At 48.2% G+C, this 19,457-nt stretch overlaps 1 protein-coding gene across 2 annotated transcripts in view; it reads right to left on the bottom strand.

Moving 5' to 3' along the window:
* The window catches only part of SMS (spermine synthase), a 707,978-nt gene that overhangs the window by 311,869 nt on the left and 376,652 nt on the right, over positions 1 to 19,457 (bottom strand). For both annotated transcript variants that reach the window (XM_069639097.1, XM_069639096.1), the window contains exon 7: positions 7,974 to 8,061. In XM_069639097.1, coding sequence (XP_069495198.1) covers positions 7,974 to 8,061 — 88 coding nt within the window. The remainder of the gene's footprint in view (positions 1 to 7,973; positions 8,062 to 19,457) is intronic.

Here is a 19,457-nt window from a genome sequence, read left to right on the forward strand (position 1 = left end):
TCTCAATGAAAGGAATCCCATAGCTCTTTGCCAGCTCCTGTGCCTGCTTTGTGTCAACGGTCCGTGAGGGAAGGTCACACTTGTTGCCCACTAACACCAGTGGTACATCATCCGAGTCCTTTACTCTGTTGATCTGCTCCCTGTAGTGATGGACGTCCTCTATATAAGCAGACTCAAGTATTATGTATTACGCAGGGTATGAATGCTAGGGCAAAATGGGAGAGCTGTCTGGGACTGGAGTTCACGGACACGCAATGGGGGAATGTATGTAGGTTGACCAAGAGTGTGTCGATCAAAACCAGATATCGCCTGTTACAATTCAAAGTGCTAAATAGGTTGCTCTATACACCAACGAGACTCATGAAGTTCCAACCTAATGAAGGGCAAAAATGTCCTAGGTGCAGGGAGGTGGAAGCGCACTTGTTGCACATGCGTGGAATTGGCCTGTATTGGTCAGCTACTGGGAAAGTGTACATCAGGCACTGAATGCTATACTGGGGAGGCAGCTGGGTCTTGTGGTGGCCAATTTAATGCTGGGGTATATTGGTAAGATGGCCGCAAGGCAGCACACATTTTTGAACTTCGGACTGCTGCTGGCTAAAAGGGCCATTTTGATGCGCTGGACATGGAACTGCCCTCCTACACTGTCAGACTGGCTGCATGATATGATGTGGGCAAACAACACACAGGATGCATAAGCAGTAATAATGGACTTACGCTGTCGGAAGCGGCCAGATTACGGAAGCTCTCCTTGGCGAACGTGAGCTCCGGTCAGGTGCGGCTTGACGCGTAGGAGAGGTCCCGCCTAGGATCTAGGACCTTTCCTCTAATCGAGCAAATCGTGCGCCGGAGAAGGCTCGGCTGTGAATCCGCCCGACGAGCCTGACGAGCCGTGTGGAGACCGCTACCTGGCGGGTAAGAGGCGAGTGCCGCGGCCTTTAGTACTGATTGGCAAGCGTGGGAGACGCAACCTGGTACAGCCGCAGCCAGCCTTTTTCTGCCTTGCCCCGCCCGCCTGCCGGCGCCTCTACAAACAGGATCGAGTGCTGCCGTATCCTGAGACAGTCATTTACTGTAAATCAGGTAATGGGCATCTGACAATTGTCTGCGGGCAGAGCAAGGGTATAGCAGGTATGCTGGTCCAGGAAGAGGAGGTATAATAGAGGACAGCAGTCTGAAAAGGGGGAAGGAGGCTTCCTGCCCGCCTCTATATTGAAATTGCTGCATTACCTCCACTGCTCCCATTGGCAGAATTAGGTAGCAGAGTACAGACTAACCTTGCATGAGTACTCATCTTATGCTGGCATAGGAAGCGCCCCCTGCATAGTACGACAGCAGTTAGCCATACGGTAGCCACCTGAGCTGTGGCTTGAGGCTAGGACCTTTCTTTCGACCGGACCTGCATCCGTAATCTGTCTCAATTATATCTATTGACCCTACATAGTGTCTAAACCCTTGAACTGATGGCACCCTCTAAAAAACCTCCCACTTCCAAATACAATCTAAGGGAAAAGAAACAGGAGGCTGCCCTAGGATCTATAGTGGAAGAAAATAAAAGCAAGAGAAATAAAGGCAAGAAGGGTATCCCTGCTGACCAGGGAATGATCACGGGCTTTTTCCCGTTAAATGTGCCAGTGGACATTAACTCCACTACTCTGGAGACACCCATGGAACCAGTGGTCAACATCTCTAATCTGGGCAGTTCACTTAACTTTGAAGACATCGACAATAACTCTCTTCTAGACTTGTGTCTGAATATCCAGAGAGGTATGACTCCTCAGATAATAACCCCACCGGACAAAGGGAATCTCCCAAAGCCTGAGAGCCCAGACAAAGAAGATGGCAAACTGCCACCTCATGATGGATCACTGATGAGATTATCAGCCTCACCTAACCTAGTTATAGATACATCATTGGTATCTGGCACAGAGAAAACCAACAGTAATTCCCTATTAGTGCCAGAAATTGCTGAACTACAGGCATCAGTGGCATCTTTACAATTTGCATTAAAAATATTGCTACGGATGTCTGGGCGAATATTGGCAAATACCGATGTTCTGATCAGTCACCTAGAGCATAGACAGAATCTGGCCGAGGAGGCGGAAAACAATTTAACTGAAGCCATCTCAATGGCAAACGAATTGCATGAGCCACAAACCATAGCTCCAAGCATAGAAACAACTGAATATCCAGAGATACTGCCAGAGACACTGCCTCCTCGTAAGCAGCGTAAACAACGCAAGAGGGCTAAGGTAGCATCCTGCGGAGCTAGAACCAGCAGCCAGGGGGCGTCACCTCCTGAGACGGGGAAGCCCATCCATCGCTCAAGAAAAGCAAAAAAAAGAGCTGCTCGGGCAAAGAAACGGAAAGATCTAGGCAATGGACGCCTAACGAGCTGGTTGATCGCCGGGGATACTGAAGCCCTGGACAAGGTAGACGAACGTGAAAATACAATGAACGAGTCCTTATTTGAGGACGACATCGTCCCAATAAATACTCCAAAAACAGCTAGTAAACATGGAAGTCCAGATTGCTCTGTATTCTCAATATCGGATCCCATAAAAGAAAATGATACCGTCTGGGGCAACCGTACCTGTATTATAAAAAATCTGTATCAACCTGACAAATGTTCTTGGCTCTCACGCTCGGAATTTCTGAAGAGATTGTTTTCTGTTCCTCAATTGAGAGTCTTACAATCCGAGGACTTTCAATTTTTAGAACCATTGACGGGTACTTACCCCAAGGTATCTGCTCTACATTGTAAATTTTTATCCACTGCACAATTGTTAAGGACATTTAAAAAAGAATTGTCAATGGTGGATATCGAGATAGATGCTGAACCGTTATATAATGAGCCAGGTGGCTCCGAATTGGAAGCTGCGATCGATAGATCGACCGTTGCCTGTCTTAATATACCAATTGGAAAGAAGGTGGACATGACAGAAGTACAGTCTGTTTTGAGGTGGTTGACAGAGGCTCTTCCCAAGGTCACAGCCGGACATTGAAAATTACTGCTGGCTTCATGGAACTGCAGGGGCTTTGCCCATCTCCTAAATGAAGATGGACCGATTACACAACTATCTCATTACAATTGTATCTGTCTCCAAGAGACTTTGGCAATGAATCCTCTATACCTGGATGGTTACAATGGCCATCAGGTATCTGCCAAAAGAGGAGAAAGAGGACGCCCCTATGGAGGGTTATGGATTGGGGTAGCTAACTGGCTTGGTTCTAGAAAACTGAACGTGAACCAAGAAGATCAATTGCTTGCAGTTGAAATAGTAAAAAATAAGGAGAATTCTGGTAAACTGCTAGTTGTCTGTTTGTATAACCCTCCGGGGGCAGTGTATAGAGAGTCCTTACAGGAAGCATTGCATGAGCTATTAGCCAGCTGGCTCACTATTGAAGGAAATGTGGATGTTTGTGTGGTAGGAGATTTTAATACCCATATGTTAGGAGGTGAACAGAGAACGGCTAATCCAAAGATATATCCTAAATGTGCCATGGAACATCAGAAAGTTGAGAGCGAAGGATTAGATTGGGTATATTTTTTCCGCAAATGGGAGCTGGAGATGATAAATGGTCGTACCAAAAGTGATCATCCGGGTAGACATACTTGGAGGAACGGAGCAATGGTTAGTACATTGGACTATGTTTTCGTCTCTCCAAGCATGCTTCTATCAGTCGAAGATATGATAGTAATCCCCAATAATTGGAGTGACCATGCAGTTTTAGCATGCTCTTTTGACAATATAAAAGTTCGTACTCAATCTTGTATGGTAGGGGATTTAAAAATTAATCATGCTGGGACCTGCATTCGCTGGTCGGACAGGAATGTATCACTGGCTACAGATTCTCTAAATAAAAACTGCTACCCCAACATAGAAGAATTTACAAAAATGTCTATTGATGATGTAGAGAACTGGATATACCAGTTTTCGGATAAACATGCTGCAACGCCTACCGGAAGCATGATCAGTGATCAAACGAAATATCCCATTTACGACAGATACATTCGAGATACCAAAAGAACATTAAGAGCTAATTTAAGACGAGCCAAGAAAACTAGTTTAACTTGGGAGATATATACTCTAACATCTAAGAAACTGAGGAACAAATACAGGGCCGACATCAAGGCAAAGAGAAGCCTTGATAGAAATAGATCTTGGCAAAGGCTGGTGCAGACTATTTGCTCTCGGAAATCCAGTAGCATATGGTCTCTCCTTAATGAAGCCAGGGGAAACAAGGCGACAGTTAGCAAACACAATATCTAGTGCTGAGTGGACCAGGTTCCTGGAAAAACGTAATATAGATTCTAAATATGACGAGATGACTGAGATTGGTAATACTCCAACTGACCCTTCCATAGACATCTCCTATGAATCCATCTTCTTTACGATTAAAGCACTGAAATCTTCCAGAGCACCTGGACCTAATGGTCTGGCCAATATTGTAATAAAAAGCAACCCGGAGTTTTGGTCTGTAGTAATGAATATCTTGTTCACAAAAATTTTGAGCACAGGAAAAATCCCAAGCTCTTGGCAATCGGCCATTCTAATTCCTATATTCAAAAAAGGAAATAGACTCGATCCCAACAACTACAGATTACTTTCCATGTTAGATAGTACAAGCAAAATTTTCGCCTCACTCCTATTGGGAAAACTCCAGAAATGGGTTGACCAGGCCAATATATTGTGTAAATTCCAATGCGGCTTTAGAACGGCGTGCTCCACTACCCACAACCTATTGGCTGTGGACTATATGCGTAGTAGGGCCCTACAAGGTGGGCAACCCCCCCTCTACGCTCTCTTTGTAGATTTCAAAGCCGCATTTGATTCCATCCCACGAGAAAAACTCTGGACGAAGCTTCGAAAATTAGGCTGTCCAGCTGATCTGCTGTATTACCTTAGGCTGCCACATCAGAACACTAAGGTGAAACTAAAATTAGACCAGGACGGTCATATGTCGGAGGAAGTACTACAGAATAGAGGGGTGAAGCAGGGATGCGTGACTGCTCCACTTGTATACAATCTATATGTCCACGACATCCCTTTGAAAATAGCTACTGCAAAAAATTGCCCTCCTAGCATAGGTAAAACCCCTTGTCTGGTGCTTGCATATGCAGATGATATAGTTATATTTGATCATACTTTCAGTGGATTACGGCGTTCGGCAATTGCCCTTTGGGAATATTCAGCTCATAACGGGCTCACTATTAATGCGGAGAAGACACAAGTGATGAGATACACAAGTAAAAGATCTGCACGTGTACTGCTTCGCATGGATAGTGTTGTAATCACATATGCCCCGGTATATAAATATCTTGGGATAGAGCTAGAACCCAAAGGTGACTATAACACATGTAAACATCACCGGAAAACAAGAGCAGCACAAATTACTGCCCTCTTCAAAAGCTTCACAACTAAACAGGGAGGTTTTACTCTATGGGGAACCCGCCATCTTTATATCCAGGTTTTTTCCCCCATGATAATCTATGGCCTTGAATCCCTGATTAAAATGGATCTAGACTGGCTACAAATTGTGGAGGGAAAATTCTGGCGAAGGATCCTGGGACTCCCGGCTTGTATACCCATGTCGCTATTGAGACTGGAGCTGGGGCTTATATCGTTAAAAGCGCAGGTACTAAAAAAAAGGATGGGATTCTATTTAAAAATGGTGTACGGCAAGGGTAATGCCTTACTAATGTCATTCCCTTTGAAAAGTAACACTGAGGGTCCCATTAGAGAATTTAAAGACCAAATGGAACATTTACTCAATGACATCTGTTGGAGACATCGTGAAGGATCATATACTGAAGCGATGCAATCTCTTATGGGGAGAAGGCTAGAGCTGTGGGACTGGCTTGAAAATTTTGACCATTTAAGCAAGCTAAAAAGATATAGCTTTGTGCAAAATAGACTATACACTTATAAGAAACCGCAGACATATCTGTTGCTATGCCCATCCCTTAGGCTCAGGAGATTTATATTGCTATTAAGAATTGAATATCTTCCCATAAGGATGAACACAGGGGTAATAGATAAGCTACCCAAAGATCAACGCTACTGCCGTCTCTGCAGGAATTTGGACCATCTTGAGACAGCTAAGCATGTACTCACAGAATGTTTGGCAATGACAGATGATATAATTAGGCATCTGGGAAAGCATGTACATAACATGGAAACCATAGGTGACATGCTTTTCTGGAATCATTGTATCAACACCAACAGCATAAGATTGTTAAAAACACTCTACTCTATCTGGCTACGGGTAGAAGCTAAGTTGGGCATATCTATATAATGCTTGTTGGGAATTGGTCAGGTTGCGCTCCTATATGGAAACTGAGATATTGTTAAGGGTAGCATAAAATAGTTGATCATATACATGACTAGGAGGCAAAAGATTAGTACCTATGGTTTATTTGGCAGACGATGAATTACAGAGACAGTGAACAAATCATTATAACTTTGCATTATTTGAAGTTGAATTTTTTAATGTATATATATTGTATTGTATTGGAATTTTACTCAATGTATGGTTTTGGTATATTGATGAATATGTGTAAAGTTTATTATTTAAACTATGTCACATTAAAATTATTATTATTATTATAATGGAGGCCAAAAGACGTGTGGCAAGAATTCTGCCAATACCTGGCTGAGTTGGCAGATTAGGGTGGGTGCCTGGTATTTTATAGTTATCTTTTTTCTATATTTCGTTATCAGGAGCATGGATATTGCACTGGTGGTAGCATTCGATTCAGATGGCACTGTACTAAGATGGGTCTGCAACACTGTATTGAATGTTAAAGTAACCTGTTCACCAAGTGTGAATAAATAAAGTTGTTAAAAAAAATATATGAACATTCTCCATCACCTAATTAGCAGGACTTTGAACTACGCCAGTGGAATTAGAAGAAGCTAACGCTATGGGATGCAAGGTAAGAAAGACCGTTGTGCATGCACTGAGTGATCACGTTATTTCCAAAAGCAGTCGATCAGAGGAACAGTATGACTTGGAATGAGATGGAAAAGATGGGTGCTAGGTATGAGCAAAATACGGCATGAGGACTAATTGTACAGGATTTACTACACATAAGTAAATGATCTGTTTCCAACCATCAGAATACATTACCAGGCAGGAATAATCAATTGGCACACGCAGCTAACACTGTCCTTGCATCAGGCATAAGGAAAAGACATTTTGCAGGGCTCGATGGTCAAACTGAGCATAAGGTACCAAACCTCATCCAGAGGGATACATTACTTACCTGTAAATCTAGTTCAGAATGAGGTGGGAGCTTTGTTCAAATGCCGGTAAACTGTGACAAATAAGCGTAGCCATTTCTAATATAATTTATGATGACGAACAGCAGATAGAGCACATGTAGGACACAGAGGAGTTTCTGCACTCTTGTCATGAAGAGGAAATTCTGCTTTCTGGTGTATTCCAAGGAGAACATGTCTGATATTCAAGAAGCCATCTGTCTCACACATCCTCACTTTAGCCCAAATGGATAGGATGGTACTGAAGATTGTTCCGAATAAGAGTACAACACATTGAGTAAGCAGCTTGACGACTCGGCACTCCAAGAGAAAATTACCTACTAAGTGCGATGTTGGCACTATATTGTCCAGTATTAAAGATAATTTTAAAAGTTAAGTGGGCAATTTCTAAACTCGACAATTCCCATACCACCATCAGCCCACTCAGCAGAAAGCAGTTGCATTACCCTTCCGGTACTCAGAAGGGGAATTATTGAACATTTATGATCAAAACAAACAGGGGCTGCCACTTAGGGGGCAATTCTAGAGATACACGGTGTAAAAGCCACTATTACTTGCTAAGAAAAGGCATGCTACTATTCGTCTAAAGGGCATTTTTGTTATTCTCATACAATATGTTCATTGATTTATATGTCTAACACGTGATGTATAGGGAAAGAAAACACAAAGCAACACAAACATATTTACCTGATAGCAGTCGCCCTTAAGATTGTCTAAAACATCACCACATGTTTTACGCATGAAGTTTTTACACCCGTCAATCACCATCTGATCAATGTTTGAAATTAGTTAAGGATCACAATTTTAGTAAACTCTTAAGTACAGTTATCCAAAATCAGCATGCATGCAAAGTTGGTGCAATAGTTGTGGTACAATAAATCCCAGCCGTTTGAAAAACACTGAACATATAAAATGACTTAATACAACTGAAATGTGTTCATTTGTTCTTGTGTAGTAGGGAACATATAGTGCATCCAAAGTTCAGAAGGAACAAGTTACCTGTAACTGTTGTTCTCCAGCATGGGTCTGGCATGGATTCACATGCTCATGAATATTCACCGTCGTCAGGCAGGGAATTCTCGGAAAAGAAAAAATCAGTATCAGTTTTGTTTCTGATCTGTCTTTCTTAGTAGTAACCAATCACTGATCTCTCGGTCATACTGCCCCCAGCCAATGACTGCCCTCTCCCTAAGAGCAGCAGAGGGGCAGGTGGGAGGGTTCGCATGTGAATCCATGCCAGACCCATGCTGGAGAACAACAGTTACAGGTAAGTAACTTGTTCCTTCTCCAGCATGGGGTCTGGCATGGATTCACATCCTCATGAATAAAATACATAGCAGTATACACATGCACAACCACGGGCGGTGGCAACAGGCTCAACATTAAGCAATACAACAATTCAACATTAAGCATCTCTTACCTCCTCACCAGGCTCACCTTAAGCAAACAGGTTGCGCAGCACTGCTTGGCCGACCCTGGACTCCTCCCTGGAGTCCCGATCGACGCAGTAGAATCTTGTGAAGGTGTGCGTCGACCTCCATGTAGCAGCCCTGCAGATGTCCAGCAGGGGCACACCAGACAGGAACACCGTAGTAGCAGCGATTGCTCTGGTCGAATGGGCTCTCGGACGGCCGGGCAGCAGTCGGTTTGCCAACCGGTGACAATGCATAATGCAGCCGGAGAGCCATCTGGAAATGGAAGTCTTCGAGAGAGCCTTCCCTTGATTCACAGACCCAAAGTTCACAAACAGTTGTGACGTCTTCCGAAAACTCTTTGTGCGGTCCACGTAGAACTTCAGCGCTCTAGCTACATCCAGCGAGTGCAAAGGCCTCTCGGCCGGCGTCGAAGGCGACGGAAAGAAAACTGGTAACACCAAGGGCTCGTTGAGGTGGAAGTCCGACGGCACCTTGGGCATGAAGGAGGGGTGCGTCCTCAGCACCACCCTCGTGTCATGAAAAGTCAAGTATGGAGGCTTGCAAGATAGGGCCTGAATCTCTCCCACTCGTCGTGCAGAGGTGATGGCCACGAGGAACGCTGTCTTCCATGACAGGAACTTCAAAGGCGCCGAATGCATAGGCTCGAATGGGGCCCCCATGAGCCTGGTCAGCACCACATTAAGTTCCCACGCCGGGGCAGGGGCCTTCACTGGTGGGAATGATCGGAATAGTCCCTTCATAAATTCCTTTACCAGGCGATGAGACCACAAGGACGCCCGTCCCGTAGTCCTGGTATATCGGGAGATGGCAGCCAGATGTATTTTTATGGAGGCGTGAGCCAGTCCAGCTTTAGCCAGCGACAGTAAGTACGGCAGCACTTGAGGGGCCGTAATCCGCAGAGGGTTAATCTTCTATGCACGGCACCAGACAGAGAACCTCTTCCATTTATGACCGTAACACTTGAGAGTTGAGGACGCCCTGGCCTTTGCAAGAACCTCTCTGCAATCAGCCGGGATATTATATACCCTCCGAACTCTAGTGCTGCAGGAGCCAAGCCTGCAAGTTCAGCGACTGTGGGTCGTGGTGTAGAATGGCGCCTCCTTCACTGGAGAGAAGATCAGCGTCCGCCGGCAGCCTGACTGGCGGGGCCGTTGACAAGTCCAGAAGGTCCGGGAACCAGATCTGCCTCGGCCACGCCAGTGCGACGAGGATCATCCTGCACCTGGACTTCTTGAGCTGGTTGATGAGGCGGAGCAGCAACGGCAATGGAGGGAACGCGTATAGAAACAGGCCGTCCCAAGGGAACGAGAAAGCATCGCCCATGCTCCTCGGCTGGGGTAACCTGCTAGCGAACCTCTGGCACTTGGAGTTCGTCGCCTTCGGAACAGGTCGATCTGGGGTTTGCCCCATCGTTGGAAGAGTCGATCCACTCGATCCTGGCGCAGTTCCCACTCGTGGCATGAGCGTAGCTCCCTGCTGAGTGAGTCGGCGATGGTGTTTTTTATTCCTGCCAGGTGGAAGGGAACCAGAAACATCCCCTGGGCGACGGCCCAGTGCCACAGATCCTGGGCCTCCTTGGATAGGGCTGGGGATCTGGTGCCCCCCTGCTTCCATATGTAGAACATCGTGGTGGTGTTGTCGGTGAAGATCCTCACCACTTTGTCCTTGAGGGACGGGAGTAACGACTTGAGCACCCAGAACACTGCACGGAGCTCCAAGATGTTGATGTGAAGAGACCTCTCCTCCGGGAGCCAAAGGCCTCTTGCGTGGAGATCTCCGGTGTGGGCCCCCCAACCCTCCAGAGAGGCGTCCGTAGTCACCGTCTCCTGAAACGCCGGGGTTTGAAAGTCTGTGCCCGTCGTGAGGTGAGCCCGGGTGCCCCACTATAGGATCGCCCGACGGAACTCCTCGTCGAGGGGGATCCTGTCCTCAAAGCAGCCCCCCGCCTGAAACCAGCGGGCGTCGAGGAACTCCTGTAGCGGACGCATCCGAAGTCTGCAAAGGGGTACAAGGTAGATGCATGAGGACATCATCCCGAGAAGGGACTTGATGAACCTCACCCTGGCCACATCCGTGGCTAACAGTCGCCGTACCTTGCCCAGGATGGTTTTGGTCCTCTCCTCTGAAGGGGAGGCCAACTGCTCTACTGTATCGAGCTTCGCCCCCAAAAACAGTGCTACTTGCGACGGAACCAGGTGGGATTTGGGGTAGTTGATGGAGAACCCCAGCTCCGGGAGCAACCGGACGGTCCTTGCTGTATGATCGGCGGCGAGTTCCCTTGACCTTGCCCGGATTAGCCAGTCGTCCAGGTAGGGGTAGACGTGGATCCCCTGCAGGCGCAGCCGCGCCGCCACTGGTGCCTGGCACTTGGTGAAAACCCTGGGTGCCGACTTTAATCCGAACGGTAGGGCTCTGAATTGGTAGTGGCATCCTTGAACCACGAACCTGAGGAACTTCCTGTGCCTTCTTAGAATGGGGATGTGGAAGTAAGCATCCTCCAGGTCCAGCTACGATAGGAAGTCGCCTTCCTCCAGCTGTCCCAGCACGTGCTGGAGGGTGACCATCCTGAATTTCTGCGCCTTGATGTACTTGTTTAAGCGGCGCAGGTCCAGGATGGGGTGCCAACCGCCTGTCTTCTTCCTGACGAGGAAGTACCTCGAGTACACTCCGGAGCCCCGGAGCCTTCTGGGGACGAGCTCAATGGCACCTTTCTTGAGTATCGCCCTTACCTCCAACAGCAGTTGAGGGACGTGATTTTCCTTTCTGGCCACGGGAGGAATGCGAGGGCACTTCTTTTGGAATTCCAGCGAGTGCCCGTTGGCCAGGGTGTCTAACACCCAATGGTCAGTGGAGATGGACTCCCACACGCCGACGAACTTCATCAGCCGGCCTCCCACAGGGTGCTTCGGTGGGGGCCCCGACAACACGGCCGGGTCAGTCTTGCTTGGAGGCGGCCTTGCCGCCTTGGCCTCCTTGGCGACGACGGCGGGAACCCCTTTGTTTGCCGCGACCTCTGTAGGCCTCCTGGGAAGAGGAGCGGGCCGCCTGGCGGTAGGTGGAGGAGCCACCGCTGGATCCTTTGGAGGCACCCTGTCTGCCTCCAGAGCTCCGAAAGGGCCGTCGCTGCTGAAGCACCCCAAGGGCCCGGGCCGTCTCTGAGTCGGTCATGATGGCCTGTAGAGACTCATCCACTGCCTTACCAAAGAGGTTGTTGCCATCGAACGGCAAGTCCAACACTCTGGTCCGAGCCATCCTCGTCGTCGGAGGCAAACTCCGTTGCCCAGTTGGCGAAATCCGGTATCGGGAATGTCCGTTGCCACCGTAATGGCGTGATCCAACGCCACCTCGCCCTCCTGCAGAATCTCTAGGGCCTCCGCCCTTTTGTCATCAGGCAGGAAATCTAGCAGGGGAGCTATCTTGAACCAGAGCTCCCTGTCGTAGCGGGCCACGATCGCTAAGGCATTGGCCGCCTTAATCGTCGTCGCCGCCGAGATGACTTGTCGTCCCATAGAGTCCAACTTCTTACCCTCGCTGTCCGGCGGGGAGGTGGAATTTAAGCCGCCGCGCCCGCTGCCCTCTTCTTAGCCGCTGCCGAGACGACTGAGTCTGGCATGGGCTGGGCCCTGAGGCACAAGGGGGCGGCATCAGGGACTCAGTACTTCTTCTCGTACCTGTCCCTCTTGGCAGGTGTCGTGGCAGGGTTCTTGAGGACAGCAAGCCACTCGTCCCAGATGTCGTCGAGTAAAGGCACCGCGAGGACCGTCTTCCTCTTAGCCTCTCGTCGCTGGTACAGAAACCCCTCCTTTTTCTGTTCTTCAGGGCAGAGCTGGAAGAGCTCGGATGCCCTGGTTATCATGGCGTGGAAAGAGACAACCTCGTCGGCTGGGGACGCCCGCATGGGGAGGTGACGACGGGATGTCCGCTGTGTCATTGCCGCCGTCGTCGTCCGTCCCCGTCGCCATATCCTCTCCCGGCGAGGGGGATGAGGGGCCCGCCGGTCTCGCAGGCACGAAGGGCGGAGCAGGGTGGACTCTCCTCCGCTTGTTCGGAGAGCTTCCCGACGGGCCTGGTTCTGGCTCCTCCGTCGGGGTGCGTGGTAATCCCGTCCTTATCTCGGTACATAAGGATTGGATTGCCAACGAAATGGCCGCCGAGCTATCCTGGGGCTCGGGCAATGGCTGCTGCGGACGGGATGGCCGCTCCAGTGGGCCCTGTTCGTCGTCCTCGTCGCTATCATCGATCACGTCAGCAGGGACCGTCCCCTGGGATCGAACCTTCTGGAACCTCTCGTTGAGGTTTATGAACCTCTCGTTGAGGCCTATGGACCTTTCGTTGAGGCCCCTCTCGGTCTCCACCAGTTCCTCCTCAGAGGCTGATTCCGAGTATGTAACGGCCACCGCCCCCCCCTCTTTTTCAGACGGGGGCTTCACGAGGGTCTTAGCGATGGGCTGGAAAGAGGATTCCCTCCGTGGCAGCAGGGATACTCTGGGCCCAGAGGCCGTTTCCATTGGCGTAGTCTCAGCAGGCTCCGCCAGGGTCGCAGAGACCACTTCGGTAGAGGCCTTAGCCAGGTGGATCAAGGCCCTCACCACCTTAGGTGCGTCCTGGGCCTTCGCCTTGGGGGGAGGATCAACGCCTCGCTCCCCCTTCGAGATCCACCGGGTCCGCTCCAGCGGCCTACCCGGGTTCTCGGACTTCCTCTTCCCCAACCCAGAGCGCTGGCTCGTGGTCGAACGTGCCGGGGAAGTAGCGCCCTGATTGGCAACCGAAGAGCCCGACCTTTCGGCGATCGCAGAGCCCGCGGACTCGCGGTGCTTGGCCTTCTGTTGGGCCCCCGTCGCTGGGGCGCCCCTCAAAGGACTCAGAAGCCCACTCAGACTACTTCTTCGCCTTCTCACTTGCTGTGCCCTTCTCCAGCCAGGTGGCAAGGCGGGAACGACGATCTTGTTTGGTCCGTTCCAAAAGGTTCTTGCAGAACGCACAGTCCTTCTCCACGTGCGTCTTGTCCCCACGGAGGCAGTAGAGACATCGCGAATGCTCGTCCTCCTTGAAAACGTTATATAATCCGCATCCAGGGCAGTTCCTGAACAGCTTGGATCCGGGCGTCGAGCTCCCTTTGTCCTGGGCCATGTCTTGAGGTAGGCCGCAGATCTTCCGGAATCCTCCAAGAAGTGTAAACTCGACAAAAACTTCACCCTTGAGGGGTGTAGAAGAATTCCGAAACAGGTCCCCGTTATCGGAAGTAGAAACGGTGGAGCTTGAGGCTCGATTAAACCGAAAAAATGAGAATTCTCCTGAAAAAACGTGAAAACACAGTAAAAAACTTGAGAGCTAAACATGAGGACTCAACACTTGAGCGTGCAGTAAAAATCTGAGGATGGCTGCCAGAGGCGGGGCTTAGGGAGAGGGCAGTCATTGGCTGGGGGCAGTATGACCCAGAGATCAGTGATTGGTTACTACTAAGAAAGACAGATCAGAAACGAAACTGATACTGATTTTTTCTTTACCGAGGATTCCCAGCCTGACAACGGGGAATATTCATGAGCATGTCCATCCATGCAAGACCCCGTGCTGGAAAAACTCCTTTATGTTTAAGGAAGGTTTGGGGGAACCGGATAGTGCTGTGGATAGGGCCCACAATTCAGGTCAAAACGTGCGGGAGGAAGATATAGGTGAGGCTAGAGCATTCACTATCCAAACAAAGAGTTGCTATTGATCTTTCCCCAGATATTGGGGGTGCTTTGCAGGATATTACTTCTAGAATGACCGCTCAGACAATAAGGAGTGGAATGTCTCAATCAGACAAGGAGAATATGTTGAGAAACCCTACTTGTGAGATAATTACTGAACATAGGCCATTGACAGGGTCACAGGGGGGTCTCCTGAGAAAGGGTGACAATTTGTTTAAGGCCCAAGAGAGTCAGTGCAAGTCCTTGGTCTGGGGCATTACACAAAGCCCAGAAGTAATCTACGTAAGGTCGTTGAGGTGGAAATTGCTAATCAGGGCCTAATCAGCGAAATTTTTATTAAGAATAAAAACACTACCTCACAGACACTGACCCAGCCTCCTTCAAACAAACAGTGGATTTTAGGAGCCTAACACTTGCAGTTTTTTACATCACTGACAAGGGACTTTTGGAACAAATACCTCTGGCCCCAGTTTATGGTCCAACTCAAGGGAACACTTGGGGACAATTTTCTTCAAATGTGAATAAAGAATTTACAGTGCTGTACGAGCAGCAATAATTGGTTTCTAGTGCTGTAAGGTCAAACACTGCTATACAGAATGTACTAAATGAGAAACTGTCTTTTGTGATTTATTTTAGGGGTATTTCATCCAGAGAGTCGATTAACTTGGAATCTGCTTTTTGTGCCCCTAAATATGGGGCTGAGGGGGTCACTATGTTGCTTGCGGCCACTTTGTGGGACTGGGTAGTCCCCACATGGTCTGTTGACCCTCCAGTTATAGACATCACTGGGTCTCTAGACTCACCGTCACCTTTGGTGGATTGCACTGTAACTTCTTCTATGTTAGTGCCCATGAGGGATTTTTCCCTCAGAGGATGTGTTAAGGGATGAGGATGGTGACACGCTTGGGGGCACTGTGGAACCTCTCGCTGTGAACCACTCCCCACCTATGTCTACAAACCAGACTAATGGGTCTAAAGGGATTGGGGTGGCCACCATAGATAATAGAAATGTGATTCCGGAAAACTGTAATGCTGTTGAGCTATCTCAGGAATGTGTGCAGGACAACGCCTCTCCACCTTTTTTTACAACAGTGAACTAGGAAAAAGAAGGAGGGCAACTAAGGGAAAGAAGACAAAAAAATCAGCCTGTTCCCAGACCGAGATCGGGGAATATTTCCAAAAAAGATGCAAACCCGTGAAAAAAAGATGCAACCTTCCCGTGATTACCAGGGGTCATCACGGGAAGGTTGAGTCACTTCCTAAATTGGTGGAACAAGCTTGCATTTTAGTGCCCAGGTGCAGAGAGATGGGCACAGATCCCATCATTATAAATCCTAACATGGGGGATTCCCTGCCTGTGAGTAACAATTATGTGGAGGGATCAACCTCCTCCTCTTCTTCAAAAGCACATTGAAGTATTGGTTAGAGGACAACAATCTAAATGTACCTCGTTCTGGGCGTCTAAGCAAACCAAAGTTAAACCAACCAATTATTTTGTAGGCGCACAGTCCCAGGGGTACCCCCTCCTTGGCGGGTCGGGCTCCCGATCTTATTAATGCAGATCCTTCGACAATTCCATCAATTAGGGCTTCTGGGGCGATGACTTCCAAATCTTTATTGCAAAATCTATCATCTACTAATGGTTTGTTTCAAGCTAGTGGTCTTCTATCCTCTGCACAAAGCAACGTGATTGAATCTACCAGGGGACAGCCAATTGTAGAATATTCTATTGCTGCATGCTCTACAAAAAGTTTTGGATTGGGAGGTAAACAAACAAAAACATGGCCTTGTACGCCTGAATAGGTCGAAGGTATTGGAACTATTTTCTTTAATTCCACTGCGAGATCTTTACATTCAGGGACCATCGAATTTATTTCCTTTTCTTTGCCGAGTAATAATCATATGGTGTCTCATTTTTATTTGGACATTGTGGCAAACCTCGTCTGGGGACAGAAGGAGAGATTTCAAGTTTTGGGGTACAACTTGTACCACTTTGAGTTCAGTGACGCTGCTAAGATGTTTTTGGCACCACCTATTAGTGCACCAATTCCACCGGTGAATCTGGAGGGGATTACTTCACAGGTTTTAGCTTCTATTCAATAGGAGCTTTCTACTATTGTGAAGACAAAGGAAGGCCAAGACTGGTCATGGTTGGAATCTGCCATCAAAACCTTTGCATCACTCACGACGGGTCTCAATCAATCCTAGCCTGTCTAAAATTAGGTTTGCTTCTTGGAATGTGTGTGGCTGGAATAACTTCTTGCATGCTTGGTATGGTTCTTTGGAGTTAAGCAATTATGATGTGTTCTTTATTCAGCCAAAAATGCATGCAGGTAATTTAACTCTGGAAGGGTATTGTATCTTCTATATTCCGGCTATGTTGGGGCCTAAGGGAAGACCTAGTGGTTGTATTGCAATAGCCATCGACAACAAGCTTAATGTAACATTCATTCATGGTTTGTTGTGGAGGATATTTTGGCAGTGCAGGTGACCTTTTCTGAAGCTCTTATCGAGGTTCTCTTGGTAAATGTGTACTGGAAACCTGCTAAGCAATCTATTGAGTGGTTTCACTTTCGATTGACAGATCTTTTTGATTCCTCGCTGATTGAGGGTCACCAGTATGCATTGATTATTGTGGGGGGGGAGGAGGGGGGGGCAGAAGGGGGATTTCAATGCCAATTGTGCTGAAGGCCATGGATACAATTCACTCTCCTGTTCCCCCCCTGGTCTCTTCCAAAAATCTTAAGGGGGGATACTCTGGGACACCTTTTTGGCTTGTTGGGATCTGCACCAGCTGAAGGGCAACCTAAACAGTGGTCAACCTATTTATACTTGGCATAGGGGGACTTGGATTCATGGATAGATTACTTCTTTGTTTGTCCAACTATCAAACGTTTATGTAGTAATCTGGGTTTCCAAGATCCCAGAGTTAGTGATCACTTGATAATGCACTTCAGCTTGAACTTTCCAGTACACACCCATAAGGTCTGTCCCATGCTGGTTCCGGTTATTCCGAACAGTAATGGCCTAACTTGTCGCTGGGATGCTAAGTTGTATGCTAAATTTACTGAGCATTTATTTCACAAAGATATGCTCTCAAAAAGTAGAAGTCTCAACCTTAGGCACAATGACCTGACTAGTTAGTCCACCCCTAGACATACTTATCATGGAATGCAAACAAAAGATTTCTTTCGAGCCTGAACCTGCATAAAAAATACATATCCTCATTATTTCAATTCCATAATAAAAAATTCCAAGGCCCAAAAACATTGTATGATCAGGGCACTGACCAAAAAAAAGAGTTAAACATCTAAGAGTGCCAACGCCATAAACATGTGGTCAAATCCCTTAGGTGTGCGTTCTCGCTGAGAGACAACCAAGTCATGCGACAGACTCTTTTAAACGCCAATTTCAGAGATTTCGTTAATGAAAAGTCCAAGACAGGGGTTTGTGGTATGGGGAATGTTATTCAAGAAGACACCTGGGTCTCATTTTATACCAAAAAAATGTATATTCCGGTGGAGCCTCTCCAGGTTTCAGACTAGGTTGACAATTTGGTAACATTTGGTTTGTGTCCATGGGAAGTGGCTGTAAAGACTGGTAGGGGTGTCTGTACTTCCGCTCTCTATATGGTAGAGGAGAGGCACAGAGGACCCCAGCCAAGATTCTCTATTATTGGTACGTGGTCGAGCAATCAAGGCCTAGCTTCTCAGGAGGTGATGCAGGCTGGTTCTTAAGTACAGTGTAGTCCCCGAACCCCCACAAAGGAATGTCCACACACTGTATTACTGAAAACACAGGCTTTATATAATATTCAAAGGTATGTACATGATCACAATAACGCACTTTGTACTCGGAAGTCAATAATGATAAATATATACAATTCTAAAGTGGTACCACCAATGTTATCGAATCTCATTAAAGTGCATCAACTGCACGGTTAAAATGTCACACAGATCAACAACGAGTAAACCAGCAATAGAGATAGGAAGGAACGCAAGATGGTTGAAACAATAGGCAGAATACTGACCCCTACCACGAGGCACAGTTCTGTGTGGTGATCCCCCCCACCCGGGCAAACTGTAAATAAAGATATATAGCACAAGCCCAGTCCATATAATGTTGGATAGTCTTACTTCTTCCTATTAAGGTTTTACCCCCCAATGTACCTGGTGGAGTAGAGTTCTCGGACGATGAGTCGACCGATCCTTCTTGAGTGACTCCCTTTCAGGCGGGAGCCACGGATCGTCGAGAGTTGTCGGGGAACTTGGCGTTCGGTGTCGGGGAATCGACGGCCCTTCTTGAGTGCCCTCCCTTTAAGGCAGGAGTCACGGGTCGTTGAACGTCCGACAGTGAACAGGTTGAACTACGGCAGTGAAGTGGCAGCTTAGTTCCTAGCGGTGCTCGTCGACGACAGAGCGTTGGCGTCCTGCAAGGAAGAGGCGTGCGGGGCACCTCGGTGACAATAGTTCTGGAACGCAAAGAGATGATGAAGAACTGTGGCCCAACAAGGGCGTCGAGTCGTTGGCGTCTCTGTGGTCCTTAGGTGGCGGGAAAACCACTGGTGGATGCTCCTCGGCGCGTCGACGGTCAGGCCTTCTCCAGCGGGAGACAAGCGGGTGACGATGCAGACGAGAGCGTCCGATGATCAATGGAAGTTCTTAGGCAAACGGTAGCGCGGCGGCTCCGGTCGGCGACGACAGTCGTCGACAGTGGCGGACAACAGTCCGAGTGCTTCTCCTTGGAGTTCCGCAGCAGTTCCCGTCTCGGGTCGGCAGCCTGTCGAAAGTCTGTCTACCAGGGGCTTTGGCAAAGATCAGCTGTGCACGATGGTCCCTCATAGCTCGGGAAGAGGGCACCTTACCAGGTCCTCTCTGGGTCTGTCCTTGGAAACACAGCAGCTTTCAGATTGTGAAGGAGAGCAACAGCACTCCTTCTCGTCCAGCGGGGCTTCAAGGTCAAGCGTCAGTTACTCCAGTTACTTGTCGTAGTGGACTTCAGCTTCTGAACACGATTCCTAGCAGTGAGAGGTCCCCAGATATACT

Source organism: Ambystoma mexicanum, chromosome 7q, assembly GCF_040938575.1.
Source record: "Ambystoma mexicanum isolate Mex_15411 chromosome 7q, UKY_AmexF1_1, whole genome shotgun sequence".
NCBI classification, from domain to species: Eukaryota; Metazoa; Chordata; class Amphibia; order Caudata; family Ambystomatidae; genus Ambystoma; species Ambystoma mexicanum.